General features: G+C 47.5%; 1 protein-coding gene across 1 annotated transcript in view; it reads left to right on the top strand.

The window, feature by feature from the left end:
* Positions 1-11,597, top strand: part of EIF3G (eukaryotic translation initiation factor 3 subunit G) — a 72,408-nt gene extending 60,811 nt beyond the window's left edge. Inside the window, exon 10 of the mRNA XM_069604055.1 lies at positions 11,507-11,597. Coding sequence (XP_069460156.1) covers positions 11,507-11,522 — 16 coding nt within the window. The 3' untranslated portion in view covers positions 11,523-11,597. The remainder of the gene's footprint in view (positions 1-11,506) is intronic.
* The last annotated feature ends 8,086 nt before the right edge of the window (positions 11,598-19,683 follow it).

Below are 19,683 nucleotides of genomic sequence, written 5' to 3'. Positions count from 1 at the left end.
TGAGCACGCACAACGCATCAGCAGTACCCGTGACAACGCTCAACAACAACTACCTTTTTACTTAACTATGGACGCCCTTTTGGCTAACCCCTACCTTAACAATCCAGCGCTCTGGATACAACACTTCACCAGTAAACCCACACCTAACCAACCGTGCACTACGTCACTGAGAAACCTTAGACTAGGGTCTGGACTATCACACATCGCCTACCATCGCTTTGTCAGCACCCAGTCTACCAACCCCTCTGGCATCAAGCCTACAGCCGCTCCCACCCCCTTCTTGGACTCACGGTCGCTTGACCCTACCTCTGACTCCTATACCTTACCGCCCATTACACAACCCTCAACAAGCATTAAAGCAGGTTTGATCAACTCTAGGTACCTCACTGCCCATGCCCTCGACATGGCTGATCTCATCACCGCTCATGACCTGGACCAGATTGGACTGCTGACTTTTAACTGCAATGCTAATGTCAACTCCAACCTACCATGCGCCTGGACGGACCATCACCTTATCACCTTCAGCATCCCCACTAAAACCATCCACTCCAACCCTAATATAGCACCTGCCACACTCACCAGCAATAAGCATAACATAACTTGCGCCAAACTTGTCCCACTCACCCTCCCTGCCCTCCATGATCTTGCTTCAGTATGCTCTGACCCCACTGTCCTGGTAGACTCTTACAATCAGACTGTTAAAAGCATTAGATCTCATCGCTCCTGCCAAACTACGCAAACCCAAACCCCAGGCTCACCTTAATTCCCCGTTCACGCCTCAGCTGAGAACCTTATGCAAGGGAAAAAAGGACCCTCGAAACTTGCTGACGAAGTCACCCAACTGAATCTAATAAAATAAGCATGGCTTTAGCGACGCTAAACTACAAAGAAGCCATACTGTCTGCTAAAAAAGGAGACATACAATAAACCTATTGAACTTTCCCAATCTAATACCAAGGAGCTCTTCAAAATCCTAAAGGAATTGGAATCCCCCGCTCCTCCTCCTGACACTTGCTCCAAAGACAACACTTGGTCCACCAACATCCAAGAGGCGCTTTTGGGTAAAATTACCATGCTCCAAACTAAAATTAATGGGGGGGGGGGAAAAACAGCCTGCACTCACTTGTATCACAGCTCGCCCCTCAGGTTAACCACAAACCCAATGCTGAATCCTTACAACCATTTTGCTTCTCACCTCTCCACCTCGCAAGTGGAACACATCATCAATAGCCTGAAGCCATCTAATTGTCAGGGAGATTCCGACCCTGCCACCATTATCAAGGAGGCCTCACATAACCTTGCACCCTTCATCACCACACTCATAAACTCTTCCTTCAGAACAGGGATCGTCCCGGACAACCTCAAGGATGCCTGGGTCATTCCTTTTCTGAAAAAACCAACCTTGGACACTAACATTCCCACTAACTACAGGCCAATCACCACTGTGCCATTCCTCTTAAAAATTGTTGATCGTGCGGCATATCTGCAGATCAAAGATTACCTCGAAACTAACAACCTCCTGGGTCTGAGGCAGTCGGGCTTCTGCCCCCGCCACGGCACAGAAACTGCACTACTAGACTTAAAAACGCAAATAGAAGACTTAAAAGACAAGGGAAAATTGGCGCTCTTACTCTTATTAGACCTCTCCGCAGCATTTGACCTAGTCAACCATCAAATACTTTGTCACCACCTCATAACGGCAGCCAACTTCTCAGAGAAAGCTACAGCCTGGATCACCTCATTCCTGGACAACAGATCCAGGAGGGTCTTCTTCCGTACCGCCACTGCAGAACCCTCCCCTGTCACATGTGGAGTCCCCCAAGGATCACGTGTATCCCCGACACTTTACAATGTCTTCACTAAACCATTTGACATTCTGGACGGCATGGGCGTCACGTACACTAATTACGCTGACAACACCCAAATTCTTATTCCCATTTCAACTGACTCCTTAGCTATCAATGCCATTTACCAAGCCATCCAGGCTTGGATGGCACAGCATGAACTGTGTTTAAACGATGAGAAAACTGATCTCCTCATCCTAGGCTCACCCCATAAACTCAGTAAACTTGACTCTTCATTCAAATCCTTTACCATAGATGGCAACTGCATCAAAGTAACTAAGGACACTAAAACATTAGGTATGTACCTTGATTCTACCCTCTCCTTAACTAGACAAACCAATGCAGTCTCCTCAGCTGCATCCCACACATGCAAGCTCATCACAGCCTGCCGACCCTTCCTGTCACCTTCCAACTGTACTACCCTAGCCAGGACCTTGGTCCTATCCAAGATTGACTACTGCAATGCCCTCTACCTAGGGACCAACTAATGCAATATCATAAAACTCCAAATTATCCATCTCAGAACACAGACGCAACTTCCACTGGCTTTCAGATACCCAAAGAATCTCCCTTAAAGCTCTGACACTTACACACAAGTATTGCGAACCAAGCCCCTAGCTACCTTTCCAACAGGTTCACACACGCTAACTGCCTTGTCAACCCACGTTTCAACCTCCAAAAATCTGGTGGTCGCAGTTTCCCCGTCCTCGCGGCGAAGCTATGGAACACTTTACCCAACCCACTCAGAGCTTAACCTTCGTTCCCTGCCTTCAAGCGTAAGGCTAAAGCCTGGCCGTCCACCCTAGACCAGGCTTGACCAGACAGGGACCTTCATCTCTGCATCTTAGACCGCTTTTGCATTATATCCTGACCTATATTCTGCTCACTGTATCTTGTACACCCCCCGTTTAGTATCATGTACATTCTGTATATTCTCAAGGTAATTATTGTGCCTGTAACCATGTATATTTTAAGTTAAATATTATGTATGTTTGTAACCTGCCTGTAACTAAATAATGCGCTCGGTTGCTCTTGGGCCTTGTGCGCTATACAAATAAATACAGACAACTCTGACTATAGGTATAGGAAACCCAACCTTTGGTATAATCTTGTAGTACACTGTTTTCGTAGCGTGTTGAGCAGTCAACTTATGTTGAGGGGGTCAATGTGAGTTACACAGAGGTTCAGAGTGACAAGTATTCAAATAAACATTTGCCCACAAGGTTTCTTGAATAAACAATTATCAGTCATTTAGAATAAGCCTTCTTCAGAAGGGAGCAAAATAAAAGCAATACACAAATACACTTCAAAACTATACACTCTAAGTTTCTAGATCAGTAAAGACCCTTTTGGGATGGCCCACAGTCACAACCTACACCCTCAGGTGACTTCAATAGATGGCGTTCTGGGTACATTAATATATCACTGTTGCATTTAGAATCACTTCAGAGTAAGTCAAAGGAAAAGGTTATTAGAACACACAAGAGACCATAAATATTCTTAAGCAAGACAACTACTTTTGGATCCCCAAATAAGTCAGCCATTGAAACAGGCGAAGCCAAAGTCAATGCTCAAAAAGTCTGAGCTGAAGCACTTCTTTGCAGGTAAGTAAGAAACGTCTTTGCACAATGTTTTAAAGTCTTTGAAGAAAAAGAAGAATTGAATTTTAAGAGCCAAAGTGGTCCCGGCTTTGATATATGGCATAGAGGCTTCGTTATACTTTCCACGCAACTTCTGGTCAAAAGTCGAAGGGCATGTGTGGAAAACTGTGCTGAGTTTACCAAAAATCATCGCCTATCCCGGCCATCCGGAGAGAGCTAGGGCTTGTGTCTTTAGCATCTATGATGGACCAAAGTGCGATGTGTCTATATAGAAGAATAATTATGTCAGACACTCTACCCATCTTCAACATCATACGAGACGAAATGGAAACAGGCAATTGTGCGGCACTGAAACAGTGGACCAAGGCTAGAAAAGACAATCTGGCAAAAATAGAATGTTCAGAAATAGACCTGAAAGAAAACCCAGATCACATCAAAAGGAAAACGGAAGAAATGGACTGGATCTGTACCATGGAGAAAGCCTCAGGCTACAAACTCTTAAATCACCTACCGCCAACATTTAATAAAGCGAAACAACCACTAAAGTACTGTGTAAAATTTTCCGGATAAGAAACTGAGAAATTCCATCATGAGAGCAAGACTCAACTTGATGCCAACCAGAGAAATCCTAACAATCAGAGGAGACTTATCCGAAAAGCGGTGTCGCCTATGCAAAGAGGACTCGTCCATTGAAACGCTGAAACACCTTGTGATTGATTGCGAAATTACATAGAAAAATAGAAACATCTACCTCACCCCGTTGGGGGAAAATCTTTGGATTTCTGAACCAGATGAACTATGGAAGAGACTGATCTCCGGCGAAAATACGAGATGGACCCAAGCTCTGGCAAAACGTATTGAACTCGCTTTTGACCAGATAAACCATAATAGATCAGACAGAAAACCTGTTATGGGACTGGAAGCGGATTGAAGCAAGTGGAAAGTAAAGGGTGTTCAAGGTTCTTGACCTGACAGGCTAGTCGGGCGAGGTTCTGGACTTTCAGTCTCTGACTTCGAGTTTCGGTCTTCTAGACGCTGGGAAATGTATGTGTTGCACTGTTTGGCAGCACGCTGAAGATAATTTGAAAATTCGGCAAAACTTAGTTAACTGAGTAAAGTTCAATAAAAAAAAAAGTTGACTTGTGAGTAGTAGAAGATGCAAGCAACTCTACAGCAAGAGGTAAGTCCTCTCAGACTTTTACAGTACCTTTTTGTATTGAAGAAAAGGTGCAGCAGATGACTTCTGTTCCTGAGCAGCTCTGCAGATCTCATTGTTACTGAGCCTGATGGGGTCAAGAGGGAGGACATCTGAGGACTCCTGCACTGCAATGGGATGGTCACCGCTTGAAACCGGCAATCTTTCCAACAAGTGGCACTTCAGTGTTTCAGCTCATTGCGAGTATGACTACCGGGAATAGCAACGCAGTGGTTTTTGGCTGTCGAGATGGACTTTACTTGCTTCTGGAGTCCCGTACTCTGAGGGGCTCAGACTCGGTCAGTCCTGCTTCCTGGGAGTCCGGAGGATCTTCCAGGAGCTCTTGGCCAACTTAAAAGCAACGCACAAAATCTGGTGTTCGTCTCCCTGGCAATTCGGTTTCCAGCAGCAACTCTGTGGAAATGCAACCAGCTCTGAGAGAATGTCCAGGTGGTTGGCTTTGGAGTTGATTGGTCCACCAACTCAAGGGGAGAAGTCGTACTTGCAGGGGCTTCTCTGATACAAATTTGGAGTTTCAGCACAGCAGCAGGGCTTAACCGGGCAAACCAATGGTCCAGGAGTTGCAGCAGGTGTCCTCTTCAAGTTCTTCTTCGGTTCCTTCGTCCAGTGGTCGACTCTGCCTTCCAAGCAAAAAGCCACGCCTTTTATTCAGTTCTCCCATTCATTCCAGCCTAGCTGTCAGTTACCCAGCAGGGTGGCTGTCCTTGCCAGACAGTCAGCCGGCCAATCATCACAGAGTGCATTTGGGTCTCCTAAGAGACTAGGAACAGGGAGTTTCGGGCACCTCCCTCTCTTCCTACCCACCCCGGACACCATTAAGCCAGAGGCGGGCTTCATTTATGAATCCCGCCGAAGACAAAGTGAACAATAGGACCAAACCTGGTTTGGCGCGCAGAGTAGATCTCAAGAAGGACCTTTCCACAAAGAAATGGCAATAAAAGATGACCGGGCCATTTTGACAAAAATTGCAATTTGGGTGCTTTACTGCAGCTGCGAGCGCAGCCCTTGGTAAATGCACACCGCGGTAGTTAAAACGAAACAACTGCCACCAGCCATTCATCAAGGAAAGGGTAACATATAAATGTTACATGAGAAGCTAGACAAGGGGGATACGAAGTAACCCCTCCAGCACCATATTGTAAAATAGTGTGTGCTGGTTCTAGAAAGTTACAAATGTATGTAAAGTCAATTTCACTAAAGGTGCTGTGTGACACAATGTAAAACATGATGCCTATGGAGTTTGTCGGACTCCACAACCAAAAAAAGAGTTCAAAACCACATTAAAATGCATGAGAGAGTGGGAAAGAGGGTGTCCCTCTCCAGATAATCCAGCAAAGTTACTGGGGTCTCAAAGGTGGAGGGAATTGGCACATTTCTGAGAATTCTCCCTAACAAAGCTACAGGCATCACACAAGGCTTGTAAGTAATACCCAAGCCAACACACTGCCTCAGAATAGAAGAAGAGTTTGCAGAAGGACGTCTTCAGGGTCTGCAGCCAAAAACCCAGTCGATGAATTCCTTGTCATGAAGATTGAAGACTGGTCACTGGAATGGATTTTGCAGCTGGGATCAATAGGGAAGACTCCAAGCAAGAGTCTCTTCGCGGCTGGCACCGACTCTGGCGCCCTTTTCAGGAGCCAGCAGAAGATTGAATATTGCTAATCAAATTCTCGTCACTTAACTCAGTCCAGCACCCTGGTGAGGGGACTTCTGGGATTCAAATCAAGGCTCTGGAGGTCCAGCAGCATGCTACAAGTTCCGGCGAGATTCAGAATTCGGATGACCATGCACTGCACAGTTGCTCAAGGTCCCAGGGCATTGGGGTATTGCAGCACAATGTAGGATGGCTTGAAATGCAGGTCGTCTAGAGGATCTCACCAGGCTCTGGGTCGTCATTTTCGGGACCCCCAGGTCAAATGGAAGGAAGGGTTACAGTAGGCACCGGTTATACAGCAGGCTCTCCGGTCGCTGGAAACCGCTACAGCTGTCTTTTCTTAGATTTCAGCTCCACTGGTTGACTTGTCAGCATGTTGGGTAAGAATGTATTTGGTAAGAATTTGTAGAGTGCAACTGGTGTGGACTTCTCTCTTGGTACTCGGTAACCCCTGAATGGGTAATGTGAGCTGTACAATGAAATCACTAAATAGAGGTATCCAAGTAAACACATACAGTTATAGTTTATTTATATATACACACAAGGATAATTAGACCATATTTAAAACGTAGCAACTACTAATGAATCCCATAGGATTCAATTCAACAAGAGCAATAAAGCAGGTGAGTAACTTCATTTTATACATATTCCAGCACATTGAGTGATGTCATTTGAGGTCATTTGAGGTCAGTAATAACACTTATTCGTGATCACCATTGCATTATTGATTTATAAGGAGGAAAAAGTTAAGTTAGTTCAGAACATATATTGTACTTTGAAAAACAGTTAGATTCTCCCAGCGGGTGTAGGCAGTTTTTTATCCCAGCAATAATGGTGTTAAACAATGAAAACATGTAAGGGAACACGCACTGCCAAAGCCAATAGGTTTATAAGGGGGCCTTTAGGGAGCCAGGACAGCCAAGGTCAATAGGCCAATTCAAAGTTCTGGTGCTCTCTTCTTAGAAAATGTTCTAGAAAAGTCAGTAGTTCAAATGGAAAATCAGAGAAGCTTTAGAGGAGCCACCTTGAAGAAGCACAAGCTGGGAGGCCAGTGCAAGTGAGTTGAGGTCCACTCAAGAGGGTAAAATAGTACTGTCCCCCCCCCCCCCCACACCCAAAGCTAGGAAGCACCACAATTGGCAAAAGGCAGATGTACCCGAAGCCCCCCAGTACCGTACCAGTGAATTGAAGAATGTGTTTCAGGTGGATGCTTCTTGTTGCTGTGCAGCAGACACTTGTGCCTGGTCCTTGGTGATGGTGACGAAGGGGGGGGGCGTCTGGTGGGCTACTGCGGCAGCACTGTGGAGAGGGACCCTGCAGCAATGGATTCTCCTTGATTCAGAGGCTTTTTGTGGTTTTGGCACCTTTTTTCTTAGCGCCAAAGAAGAAAGAACAGCTCTGGTTAGAGGTTACTTGATCCCTCGGTCCTGGACTCTGGTGAGGATACTCTGTACACGGAGTTCCTGCTTCTGTAGGGTCCTCTGGATGCACACAGTTTTTCCCGAATTCGCACTTCCGAAGACCATGCACTCGTTGATGTTAGGGCTCCCCGGGCTTTGGTATTCTGCAGGCTTGGAAAGTCACAGCAAGTCAGGGGTTGTGCCAAAATGAAGCTTGTCTCAAGGCTAGTTGGTCCCACCAGCCCAAGGGAGGGAGTCATCCCGTACAGGTCTTGCGTGTTGAAACAAAAACCATCTGCAGGGCTTCACTGGGTACTTAGCGGTCCAGGAGGTTGCTACTGGCGTCTCTTCAGATGTTGTCCTCCATTGGTCGACTCTGCCTCTAGTCCCAAAAACCTCACCTTTAAAGCAAGTTCCCATTCATTCACAGCCCTAGACTGTCAATCACCCAGAAGGGTGCTTGTCCCCCTGGACAGCCAGCTGGCCAACCAGAAATGGTTTCACTCGGGCACACCTAGGGAGGAAGGATGGGGTCGTTTCAGGACCCTCCCTCACTGCCTGCCTTTCCAGACAATCTGGAGCCTGGGCGGGCTACAGGGCTGAAGCCTGCTAAAGGCAAAATGCACAAATGACTCAGATTCAAACAGTGTAAAAGCCCAGAGGGAACTAACTGACAAGAATTGGTGAAAAATGAAGACTGGGGCAATTTTAAGAAAATGGTCACCCTTCCGTGCTGTACTTGCAGATACATGGTAGTAAAAAAGAAACCACTGCCACCAGCCATTCAAGTTAGTTAGTGTAACAGAATGTTACATGAGAAGTAGGATAAAGGAATTACTATGGAATCCCCCCACATAAGGTGGTGTATGCTGGATCCACAAATGAAAAGGTAAAACGGTAGTCTTCTTACTATTTTTGGGAAACCGTAGTTCGCCCAAGAAAATGTAAAAGCAGATGTCTAGGAGGAGTCTGGTAAACTCCAAACATTAAGAAATACAAAAATCCTAGTCGGAAAAAACACAAGTGAGGAAAGTGTTCCACTCACTCAGGAGTAAAAATGTAAAGCCCCTCAGTCCCGCAAAAGAGCCGGGGGTCTCTAAGGTTAAAGGGAACTGGCATAGAAATGAAAATTCACCCTAACACTGCAGCTTCCAGGTTCGGAGTTTTTATCTACACAACTTCTGCTTTCTCAACCCGCATTTTACAGCAATCGGGACAGTCAGCCTCCCACTGGGAGTTTCTTCCTTTGGTATCCAGTTAAAATGTCGGAAAAAAAAATGTGGAATGCAAAAATGTTGGTAAAGATAATGCTGGAAAAAAAAATATTGGAATGGTTATTTTTTTATTTGTTTTTTTGGGGGTTTAGCTAATAAAAATACATTGTAAATTAAAAAAAAAACAGGAGTTTGGGGGGGGCCCATTAAAAAAAAATAATCATTTTGCTGCATTTTTTTCGACATTATTGCATTCGAAAATGTCATTCGACATATTAACTATAAACCTGTTCCTTCCAGGCAAAGTGAAAGTCTAAGGGCTGCTGAGTTTTGGCTCCTCCCTCACTTCCTGCCTTCTCAGACACTCTGGAGCCTGGGCGGGGAAACCACAGGATTCCCGCCGAAGACAAAACAGCCACTGAGGTTGTTCCCGTCTATAATAGCAGGGGAAGACCTGAGAAACGGCACACAAGAAAAGGTTTAAAAAAAAAAAAGAGCCCACCATTTTAATAGCAAAATGGTGGCCCTCCTGTGCATTACCGAGGCTGAATGAACAGCATGCGAGTAATGAAGACTAAAAAGTAGTTACACTGCCACCAGCCATTCAAGGAACTTGAAATTGTAACAAAAAATTACCAAATAAGTAAGAAAGGGGAATACATTGTATCCCCCCAGCACTCCACATAAGGTGGAGTGTGCTGGCTTACTTATACAGAATGTAAAGGGGATGCAAATCACTCTTTATTACTTTGGAACAGTAGTTCACCCAAGCACATGAAGGAGAAATTAACAGGATTGCCAAGGGGCAACCCAGCCTACCTCCGACCATACACTATGGAGAGACATAAAGAGGTCACCCATAAAAAGAAAATGACTAGGCGAGAAGGAGAAAAGATTCCCCTTCACCTAGGGACAAGGTCAAATAGTTACCAAGTCCAAGCAAAATGTTCTGTTGTTGACACAAGCCAGGAAGATTTATGACACTAGGAAAGGCCCAGGAGGATCCTTGATTAGACCACCACTGATCTCGTCTTGCCAGGACATTCCGCCCATGGGAGAGTATTCAGGGGGCGGAGGGGTGGGTGGGGGTGTCGAACGTTAATGGTTCTATACCACCTCCCCTTGTTAGGTTAGATTTTTATATTTATGCTAAATCTCCCTCACCTGTGAGACCTCAGCCCTTTTTGCTGGACTGGAGGATTATTTGTGCCTGTTCCTGGGTGAGTGGGAACCTGCCCTCCTCTTTCCACCACTCCACACTCGCCATTTCATTAACTTTTTCCATGAAAGTCAATTTTGTGACTTTGGAATCATGCTCTCCTTTAACTTTTTGGGAATCTACATTTTATTATTGCAAAGGACAAACCTCCACCAAAGTTTGAATGTAGCATGTGTGCTGATTGGCTGGGTTCCTGGATAAATGGCCTATATCTGGAAGGTGAAAAGTCGACCACTGGAGCGGAATCTGAAGAGGAAGAAGTAGAGCAGACAGCTGTAGCTGATTCCAGAGACCGGAGATGCCTGCTGTGTAACCACTGCCTGTCTTGACCCCTCCCCTTCTTCTATGCGACAAGTCACAAGACGATGACTTCGACCCCTAGACTAATGGGACCAATCGGTCTTAAGAAGACCAGCATTTCGAGCCATCCCACAATGAGCTGTGACCTTCCAGGACTGCAACTGCCAATACCCTGGGACCTTGAGGCCGAGTGAACGAATCTCGCTGAAACTTCCAGAAGCTAGCAAGGCAAATCGATCAAACAACCGTTCTTCATCTGTGCGAATAGATCTAGACTGGGTGCTCCATCATGGATTGCCACATCTGCTCAAACAAATTCAGGCACCTGGATGTGGACTGAAATCACACATTCCAGTCCTCCACATTGCAACTCGCACACAAACGACCCTTTTCACCTGGCAAACAGCATCTTTCAGGAAAGGGCTTTCCATATATGGCAATTCCGGACCAGAGATGGAAGGAAGTAGGACAAAGAACAATATGGCCAAACAGGTGAAAATATCGTGTTATGGCCATCTTTGAGTGCTTGCCACTGTTAGTAGACATTTGTGGTAAATGCAGAAGTGCATGAGTAAAAATACCAGTTTAGAAAGGGTGATGATAAGGGACATGTTAGTAGGGGTTTGTGTATGGATTGTAAGTGTTGGGGACAGAAGTAGGTTTTTGGCACTATGGTGACACTCTGTTTTCGAACTTCCTGACATTTTCATTAGTTTACTTCGAAGGGGGGCGACCCCCCTCATAGTATTTTGGGAAAGAGATGCCTTTTTCCATTCCTTTTTGGGTTAATAAATCTTTGCCCAAAAATATACCACCACTGTGTCTGACTCGTACTTCTGCACCTGACGAGTGCACTCGCTCTTTTTTAAATATTGGCATGGACAAGTCGGTCCTGTCTCTTCAATCAAATCGTGCACATGCACTATTCTGCAATGCCAAACTCGCCACAGCAGCATAACCTATTTTACCAGATTGATACCCAATAACTAGTCTGATGCATCTGTGACTTGAAACCGTCTATTTTGAATTTAACACTTCTGTTTGTATCCCTTTCACAGACCTTCAAACAATTGAGGTGACTTCAAGACGCTGCAACCAATTGAAAAGAATTCCATTTTGTTAAACAAAATAAATGTCAAATAAAATCCAGTTCTGCACCAACTGCATTTATATGTACAGAGAGGCACTTCTCTGTGCAGGTAAAATAGAAATGCCTTTGCTTTGCTAAAAGCTGAATCTGCCTGGTCTCTAGGCATTATCTAGTTTTGCTTAAGTTGGGCTATTGCATACCTCATAACATTTGTTTTGTGTTCTTCTGGCATACATATGGCATCCTTGAGCAGCCCACCATTGTTTCAAAGGATTTTCCATCCAGCCCTGTGGGAGTGTGCTGAGAGGCCAACCTAGGTGATGAGCAATGGCTTTACACACATGGTCTTGCCAAACTCTATCAAGGTAGTGTGGGCTGAACTGTAAGGAAGACTTGAAAGATCATGGGTTTGGTGTGCAAGTACAGTCAACTGTTGAAGATAATCCAGCTCCACAGAGAAGTATACAAATATACAATGTATTACAAATATTTGTATTAATCCTTGCCACACAAACGGGGAAAACCGAAGAGTACTGCAACACACTGTTCTATACGTGTAAGTAATCTAAAAGTGAGATTACACAATACTTGATAGCAAGTCAATGATAATAAAGCAAAACTGTATCAAGTGAGCATAAAAGTTGTTGGATATAAATACACCTGTCTGTGTTCTGAGTTCAAGTCACAGACAAGAGTCAGACAGGGTGGTAGACTGTTGGTATGTAGCAGTGTTTGAAACCTGTGTTGGGCTTGGTGGCTTTTAATATGGAACACAGATTGCTGTGCCTCACACTATGATGCTGTGCCTCCAGGACACACGGAAAGAAGTGGTGAAGAAACTCAGATTAGGGGAAAGCAGGCTCCGATGAAGGCGGCAGCAGAAAAGCGACTCCAGGCATGCCACTCTTCAGGATGGAGAACGGCTGATGCTGGAGATGTTTCTGTGCCACAAGCTGACGAACTGCAGAGTCCCAAATCATGATGGCATCCGTTGCTGCAAAGATGCCTGTACAGTGACTGACTCCACAGGACTGTCCTAGGCCACATCTTAAGTGTGATGTCAGGACAGCGATGCAGGACACAGGACTGTTTGATCAGCAGCCCAAGGCAGGAAGGCTCTAATGAAGGGCTTGGGTAGTTGCAGGAGATTAAACCTAAGACGACCCTCCGCCGCATGTAAGGGATTGGGTAATGCTGGTTTACGTATGGAGCAGTTGTCCTGGTATTCACTGCAGTCTCCTAGTCTTCGAATTCTTGCCTCCAGTGGGCAACCTCCAGAATGTTTCCAGACTCTTACTCTTCTACAAAATCCAGACTGGGGAGGCATGGTCTCAGCCCTCCAATGGAAAGAATCTGATCCATTTTTAACAAACTCGCTAATCATTGGTCGCCACAAATGCCAGGTCAGCCCAGCAGCAGACGTCCTCTGGGAGAAATGTGGATTGGGACCAACCCAACCCCAAGTACCATTAACTCCAACCACGGCTGGTAATGCAGAGCAGGTACCCCTGTAAGGGCATGCCCTCCATTGGATGTTTCCGGCCCGAGAGGGCAGGAAAACGGCTAATGCACAAGTGTTAAATCACACAGGAAGCTATTTTGAGTTCATGCTACTACCAATGGCATTATCGCAGGAAAGATGGTGGTGCAGAGTAATGCACCTTACTGTTATACTTAACTACGCGCTGGTAGCCATAGGGACTGACCAGTGCCTTCCCAAAAAGGGGTTCAGCAGGTAAGTGACGCTGAAAGACTTAACTTCAAAATGTCAGGCAGATTCCAGGGCATGGCTCAATATGCACAGGGGTTGTATTTAAATCCAGTGTGGGAAACCTGCAAAAACAAACATTTGTCGAACGCCCCCAACTACCCTCACAGGTGCATGTTCTCCCCGGATCAACTATCTTTAAGCTGCTGGTTTACTCTCCTACGCTGAAGCTAGAGTAACATGCGCACAAGGACGACCATTTGTGTGCTTCTTGACACAATCTACCTGCCCACCATCCCTCAATCAGGCAGGAATTTGCTCCCTCGCAGCACTTGCCTCTTGTTAAGCCTGCATCCTAGCATGGACGCCTGGCGTAAGACCCCGAAGGGTGGCAGGGAGAAGACCAGTCTGTTTGGCTGTGTTGGCACCTGAGAGCTGGCCACCTGCTTCCCCACATTTGCCCACCTCCATACTCCTTCCAGAGTACTCTCCTCCTTTCCTCTGTTACCCCCTGCACGAGCTTGCCTCCTCACCATTCCGGAAGCACCTGAACACCTTCCTCTTTTCTTCTGCCTTCGCTCCACCTCTCCCCTGCTGATCTGTTCTCTCTTGGCACTGTACACCTGGCCACCCTCTGTCCTTCGGGCCCAGGTACCTGCTCACCCGGCCACCCTCCCACACTGCCTCTGGGCCACTCCTTGCACTGGGGTCTGTATCTGTACCCATACAGCCTCCCCATTTTCTTCCTGCACTTATCAGACCTACCCTGCCTGCTGCCTTAAAACTAGCACTTGTAAATTAATGGCTGCATTACCACTGTTTGTTGCCTTTATTATTGTTATTGATCTTTCTCCTCTGCTTCGCACTTTCCACTTTTCCCTCCTTCCATGCACTTTTCCCCTCTCCCATGCACTTGCGCGTTCTCAATGTCACTGGGCCTAGTAAGATTGCTGTTTTGTTCTCCCCTCTTCCCCTCCTTTGCCTTGTCGTGCTCTGAAACACTTGTGTACGAGCGCAATAGAAATAAAATATCAATCAATACCAAACCTTTCTATGGCTCATGTTGGGGGTTGCGATTATTCTCCCTCACTGGCTCTAAGCTATATGTACCTTACTAGACAGTATTCCCCCACTGCTATTGTATATTTTCCCACTCCTATTGTATATTTGATGCCAGAAGTCAGACACTACGTGCCCTCTGCGTGCCCGTCTGCCCCACTGGTGTGTACAGCCCTTTGTATTGCTACATTGAATGACCCTGCCTTAAATGTTATTTCTGAAGCGCACTTATTTTGTTACTGTTAGGCAAAGTTTGAATGCAGCACCCTCTGGGAACACTACAAACAACTATGACTACAGGTATAGGCAACCCAGCCTTTAGTATAAGCTTGTACTACACAGTTTTGGTAGTGTGTTGAGCAGCCAGGCTTATCTCAAGAGGGGAAATGTGAGCTGTAGTGGAGTTACACAGATTCACAGTTACAGGTATTCAAATAGACTGACACTCAAGATTTCTTGCATAAACAATTAATTTATCAGTCCGATATAAAGCCTTCTTCAGAAGGGAGCAATAAAATAGTAACACACAAATATACTTCAATACTGTAACTTTGAGTTTCTGAATCCGACAAGGCCCTTTTGGGATGGCCCACAGACACAACCTACACCTACTTTATTTTTAAGTGTTTTTATTGGCATTTGCAATCATATACATAGTACAGCACGAAGTGTGCTTTATATTATTGACCATGTGTCGTGTCTGCCAAGAGAACAACAAATAACAACAAACTAACAAACAAAATTAACAGTAATAACAACTTTGACTGTGCACTCCCATGGAATTGTGACGTGGTTTTTATTCTGCGTGTTTGGCCCAGGGCCAGAGCCACCCCTCTTCGTGGCCGTTTCAGGGCATGGCACTTGGAACGCACTCGGGCTCATCGGTCTGATCGTGGTATTTTACCTGGAATTTGTGTCCTGTTGGGCTGTACAGGGGGGTTTGAAGTCAGTCGAGAAGATCATGTCCCTCATGAGGGCTTTCCAGGACTCCAGTGTTGAGCTCACGTCATCCCCGCCTCTGTTGTTTCCCTCCTCCCAGGCTCTGGTTTCGGCCATGGTCCATCTTTCCATTTCCCTGATCCAAGGACCGTATCTGGGGCCTGCGGGCGATTTCCAAGCCATCGCTATTGTTCTTTTCACAAGAATGGATGCCATGTCCATGAGCTTCACTAGATGTTTGATTTTGCCAAGTCTCGGGTGGGTGCCCAGGAGACACTCCTTAGATGTCCATTTATACCTTTCCAGTCCAGCTCTCCTGCAGGTTCGCTCGACAGCAAGCCAGAGCTTCCGGGACCTGGGGCAAGCCCAGAACATGTGGATCAAGTCAGCTTGTTCAGAGGAGCACCATGGGCATGTCGAGTGGATTTTGTTGTTGAAGGTGGCTATCCTGTGCGGGGTCATGTAGGTCCTGTAGAGGACGTTCAGCTGGATCATCCTAAACCTGGCTTTCCGTGACACCTCCTTCGGGTACAACAGGGCTCTTGCCCATTCCTCCTCCGTGATTTCAATCCCCAAGTCGGTCTCCCACTTCTCTTTCAGGCGCGCTCTTCTGGGGTTAATTCGGTCGTTTATCTGGGCGTAGAGCCTCGATGTCGGCTTCCAGCCGTCGCTCAAGTTATACATCTCCTGAACAAGGGGGTGGGTCTCTGGTTCCTCAGGCCATGTGTTCCATTTGGTCTTGGCTACGTGCCTCACCCTCTGGTAAAATAAGAATTGTCCCGAAGAGAGTCCGTCCTTTAGTTGCAGCGAATCAAAGTCCCTAAAGGCTCCTTCGTCAAACATGTCTCCCCATGTGTAGAGGCCACAAGTCTCCCAGTTCCTCATTACTGGAAGGTCGATGGGGGTCCTGCACACGTCTGTCAGCATGGGGATTTCGGGCATGTACGGGTGATGGAGGCCTAGTAGTGTTCTAACCCTGTTCCAGACCCGCCTCCCCAAGGTTACTATCATGGGCGGGTCGGGAGGGCCCATCTGCGAGCCCCATATTATCTCCTTAGGGTGCGTAGGCCCGGTCAGTTGGCGAAGGAGGCCAGTCTCAGCGGAGGGTTCATCTGAGAGCCACTTTGTTACGTGTGTTAGTTGTGATGCAAGATAGTATCTCTGGAAGTCGGGTAGTTGGATGCTGCCCTCGGTGTGGGGGAGCGTGAGGATGTTCAGGGCGAGCCTGTGTCTGGACTGACCCCAAAGAAAGTCCCTGACCAGAGATTCCAGTTTCCTGAAGAAAGGCGGGGGGATGTAGTGAGTGATGTTGGTGAAATAGTAGAGGAATCTTGGGAGTATAATCATTTTGGAGATTGCAGCTCTACCCATCATCGAGAGGGGGAGCTTTGACCAGAATTTAATGGACCTTTGAACCCCGCACATTGCTGCTTCGGTGTTGCGCTCGTGGGTGGAGGCTGGCGTGTGCATGATGGTTTAAACCCAAGTAGCGGAAGGCCTCCGGCTGCCACTGGATCCCCATTCCGGGTAGTTCCTGTGTCCAGTCCTCTGAGTCCCACAAGGGGGAAGAAGCATGATTTCTGTCTACTAAATTTTATCCCCGAGTATTTGGCGAAATTATCGAGGACGTCCAGTGCTGTGGGAGCAGTTTCTCGGGGGTTCCTGAGGTATAGAAGGACATCGTCCGCATATAAGGAAATGATGTTGTATGTTCCGCCAATGCTGATACCAGAGTCGAGCAATTGCTTCCTGAAATAGATTGCCACTGGTTCCAGGCCCAGGATGTACAACATCGGCGATAGAGGGCACCCTTGCCTGGTTCCTCTTTGGATGGGCCATGCGCTTGATACCATGCCACCAGTCTTCACCCGGGCCACCGGGTTATTATAGAGTATCTCGACCCATCGGATGAAGTATTCCCCTAGGCCAAACTCTCTCAGGGTCAGGATCAGCCATTCCCAATATATCGAATCGAAAGCTTTTACAGCGTCGAGCGAGAGTACCGCTAGGTCCTCCTTGCTCTCTGCTGTTTATGCCACATGTTGGAGCCTCCTCAGGTTGGCGGTGGTGTTGCGTCCTGGGACGAAGCCGTTCTGGTCTTCATGTATTAGGGACCCCATCACCCTAGAGAGCCTCTTGGCTAGTATAGTCGTGAGGATTTTGCCATCATAGTTCAGCATAGCCAGGGGGCGGTACGAGTCGCACTCATCAGGTGGTTTGCCCGGCTTGAGCATTGGTATTATGAGAGTCTCTCTCATACTGCTCGGCAAGGTTCCAGCCTCATAAGCCTCCAAATAGACTTCATGTAGTATCGGGGTTAGGGTCTCCTCGTAAGCCTTATAGAATTCTGGAGTGAGGCCTTCCGTCCCGGGTGTCTTGCCGGTGGAGAGGGACCTGATCGCTTCCGATATGTCTTCTAATGTGATAGCCTCCTCCAGCCTGGCGCGGTGTTCTTGGCTCAGCTTGGGTAGTCCGATTTCATCCAGGGTGTCTCTTATGTCTTCCTCGGGGATTCTCTCGTTGTGGGCGTAGAGTCTGGCGTAATAGCCTGAGAAGACTTCATTTATTGCTAGTTGCGTCCTCTGTGTTGTACCTCCCTCGTCTTTGATCTCTTTAAGGGCCTGCCTTGGGTTCTCCCTCTTACATAACCAGGCAAGTATCCTGCCGGGCTTGTCCGCTTCCTTGTGTGCCCTCAGGGTCCGTGTGGAGAAGTCGAACTTGGACAGCCTCTCCCAGGCTGTCCTGCATTCTTCCCTGATGTCCTTCAGTTTGGCTTCCCTGGCAGCGGTCGGAGGCAAAGCATCTTCCAGTTGCCTGATCTCATCCTCCTTGTCCTCCAGCTCCTTCCTCAGCTGCCTCCTGATGCCACCGGCCTCAGCTATTATCTCACCCCTCGTTACCACCTTCATGGCTTCCCAGAATGTGCTCCACTTCTGGACCGATCCTTTGTTGATCTGTACGTACTCGTCTAGTTTCTCTCTTAGGGTTTCCTTGAATGCAGGGTCCGTTAAGGTTTCAGTTGGCATGCGCCACATTGGGATAGGGGGCCGCGGGCCTCTCAGGTGAAGCTGTATCAGGAGAGGAGAATGGTTCGAAATCGATCTTCCCAGGTAGCTCGCCGACTCAACCAGCGGTATCAGTGCGTTATCGATGAAAAGGTGGTCTATCCTGGTGTGTAAATCGTGGGGGGCTGAGTAGAATGAGTAGGCCCTGTCGACAGGATGCAGGTATCGCCAGGCGTCAACCAGGAACAAGTCCGCGACCGCAGTGCGGAGAGCGCGGGAGGCAGGGCCGTTGGGGGTACGCGGCGTTAAAGATCTATCTGTGTCTTCGTTCATCACGCAGTTAAAGTCTCCCCCCCACAAGAGGGCGTCCTCCCTGTGGGGTGTAATTTTGGCGTATATCTGCCTGAGGTGGGAGGGTATGCCATGTTGCGGGAAGTATGAGTTGACTATGCATAGCCGGGAGTTTTCAAGCATGCCCCAAATCATCACATACCTGCCCTCTTCGTCCGTCTCCATCCCCATCTGGTGAAAGGGTGTGTCAGGGCTCACCCACGTGTATACGCCGCGTGCGTACTTCGAGTAAGAGGAGCCGCTGCCCTGGCCGCCCCAGTAGTCTGCCAATTTGTTCGCGGTGTCGGATGTGAGGTGCGTTTCCTGCAAGAGGGCAAACAATATCTTCTTCCTCTTCAAGTAGGAGTGTATTCGATTTCTCCGCAGGTAGGATCCCATCCCTCTGACGTTCCATGTAATTATTCTGAAGCGTGTTGCCATTGCTTGGTTTTAATCATGGATGGGAGAGGCTCTCCGCCCATTTTCTGGGCTGGGCATCCATTGCTAGGTGTCATGCTTCGATTTGCTTGCGTGGGGTGGTGGGCTCCAGTTTCCGGCCTTTGATCCTCCATAAATTGGGGGACAGTCTTCATGAGGAGTGCAGTCATAACAAAAACTGAACAAAAATAACCATAACTGGTGCACCCAGCTACTGCCAAGGGGAGGCAGTGCTCGGGGGCTCTCGTGCTGTCTGTCCCCGTCCGGGTTTCTAGCACGAGTAGGTTCGTGCCGGCAGCTAGCCAGCACTGGTCTTGCGTGGGGGTGTGCTGCGCGCCCATGAATGGGAGGCCGGGTGGGCCCCATAGTCACTTGATGTCCTCAATGTAGTTTCCTCGGTAGTGATGTATACTCTTGTGATGGTGTACAGTGCTGGGTCAAGGGCAGTGGTGTCCAGGTGTCGGTCCGTCGCCCCTTGTGCTTTCGGTTCAGTTCTCGTGGGTGGGTTCAGGGGGGGCATCCGCCAGTTTATTATGTTCCAGCCACATGGTGGCGGCGGCTGGAGTTTCCAAAAATATCGCTCTCCCCTTATGAATCACTTTCAGTCTGGAGGGATACAGCAGCATATATTTTAGATTTAGTTTTCTCAATCTAGCTTTGATTGGG

This window comes from Ambystoma mexicanum, chromosome 3q (genome assembly GCF_040938575.1).
Source record: "Ambystoma mexicanum isolate Mex_15411 chromosome 3q, UKY_AmexF1_1, whole genome shotgun sequence".
In the NCBI taxonomy this organism is placed as follows: Eukaryota; Metazoa; Chordata; class Amphibia; order Caudata; family Ambystomatidae; genus Ambystoma; species Ambystoma mexicanum.
Note: the sequence above shows the minus strand (reverse complement) of the source record. Positions and strands in the feature narration are given on the sequence as shown.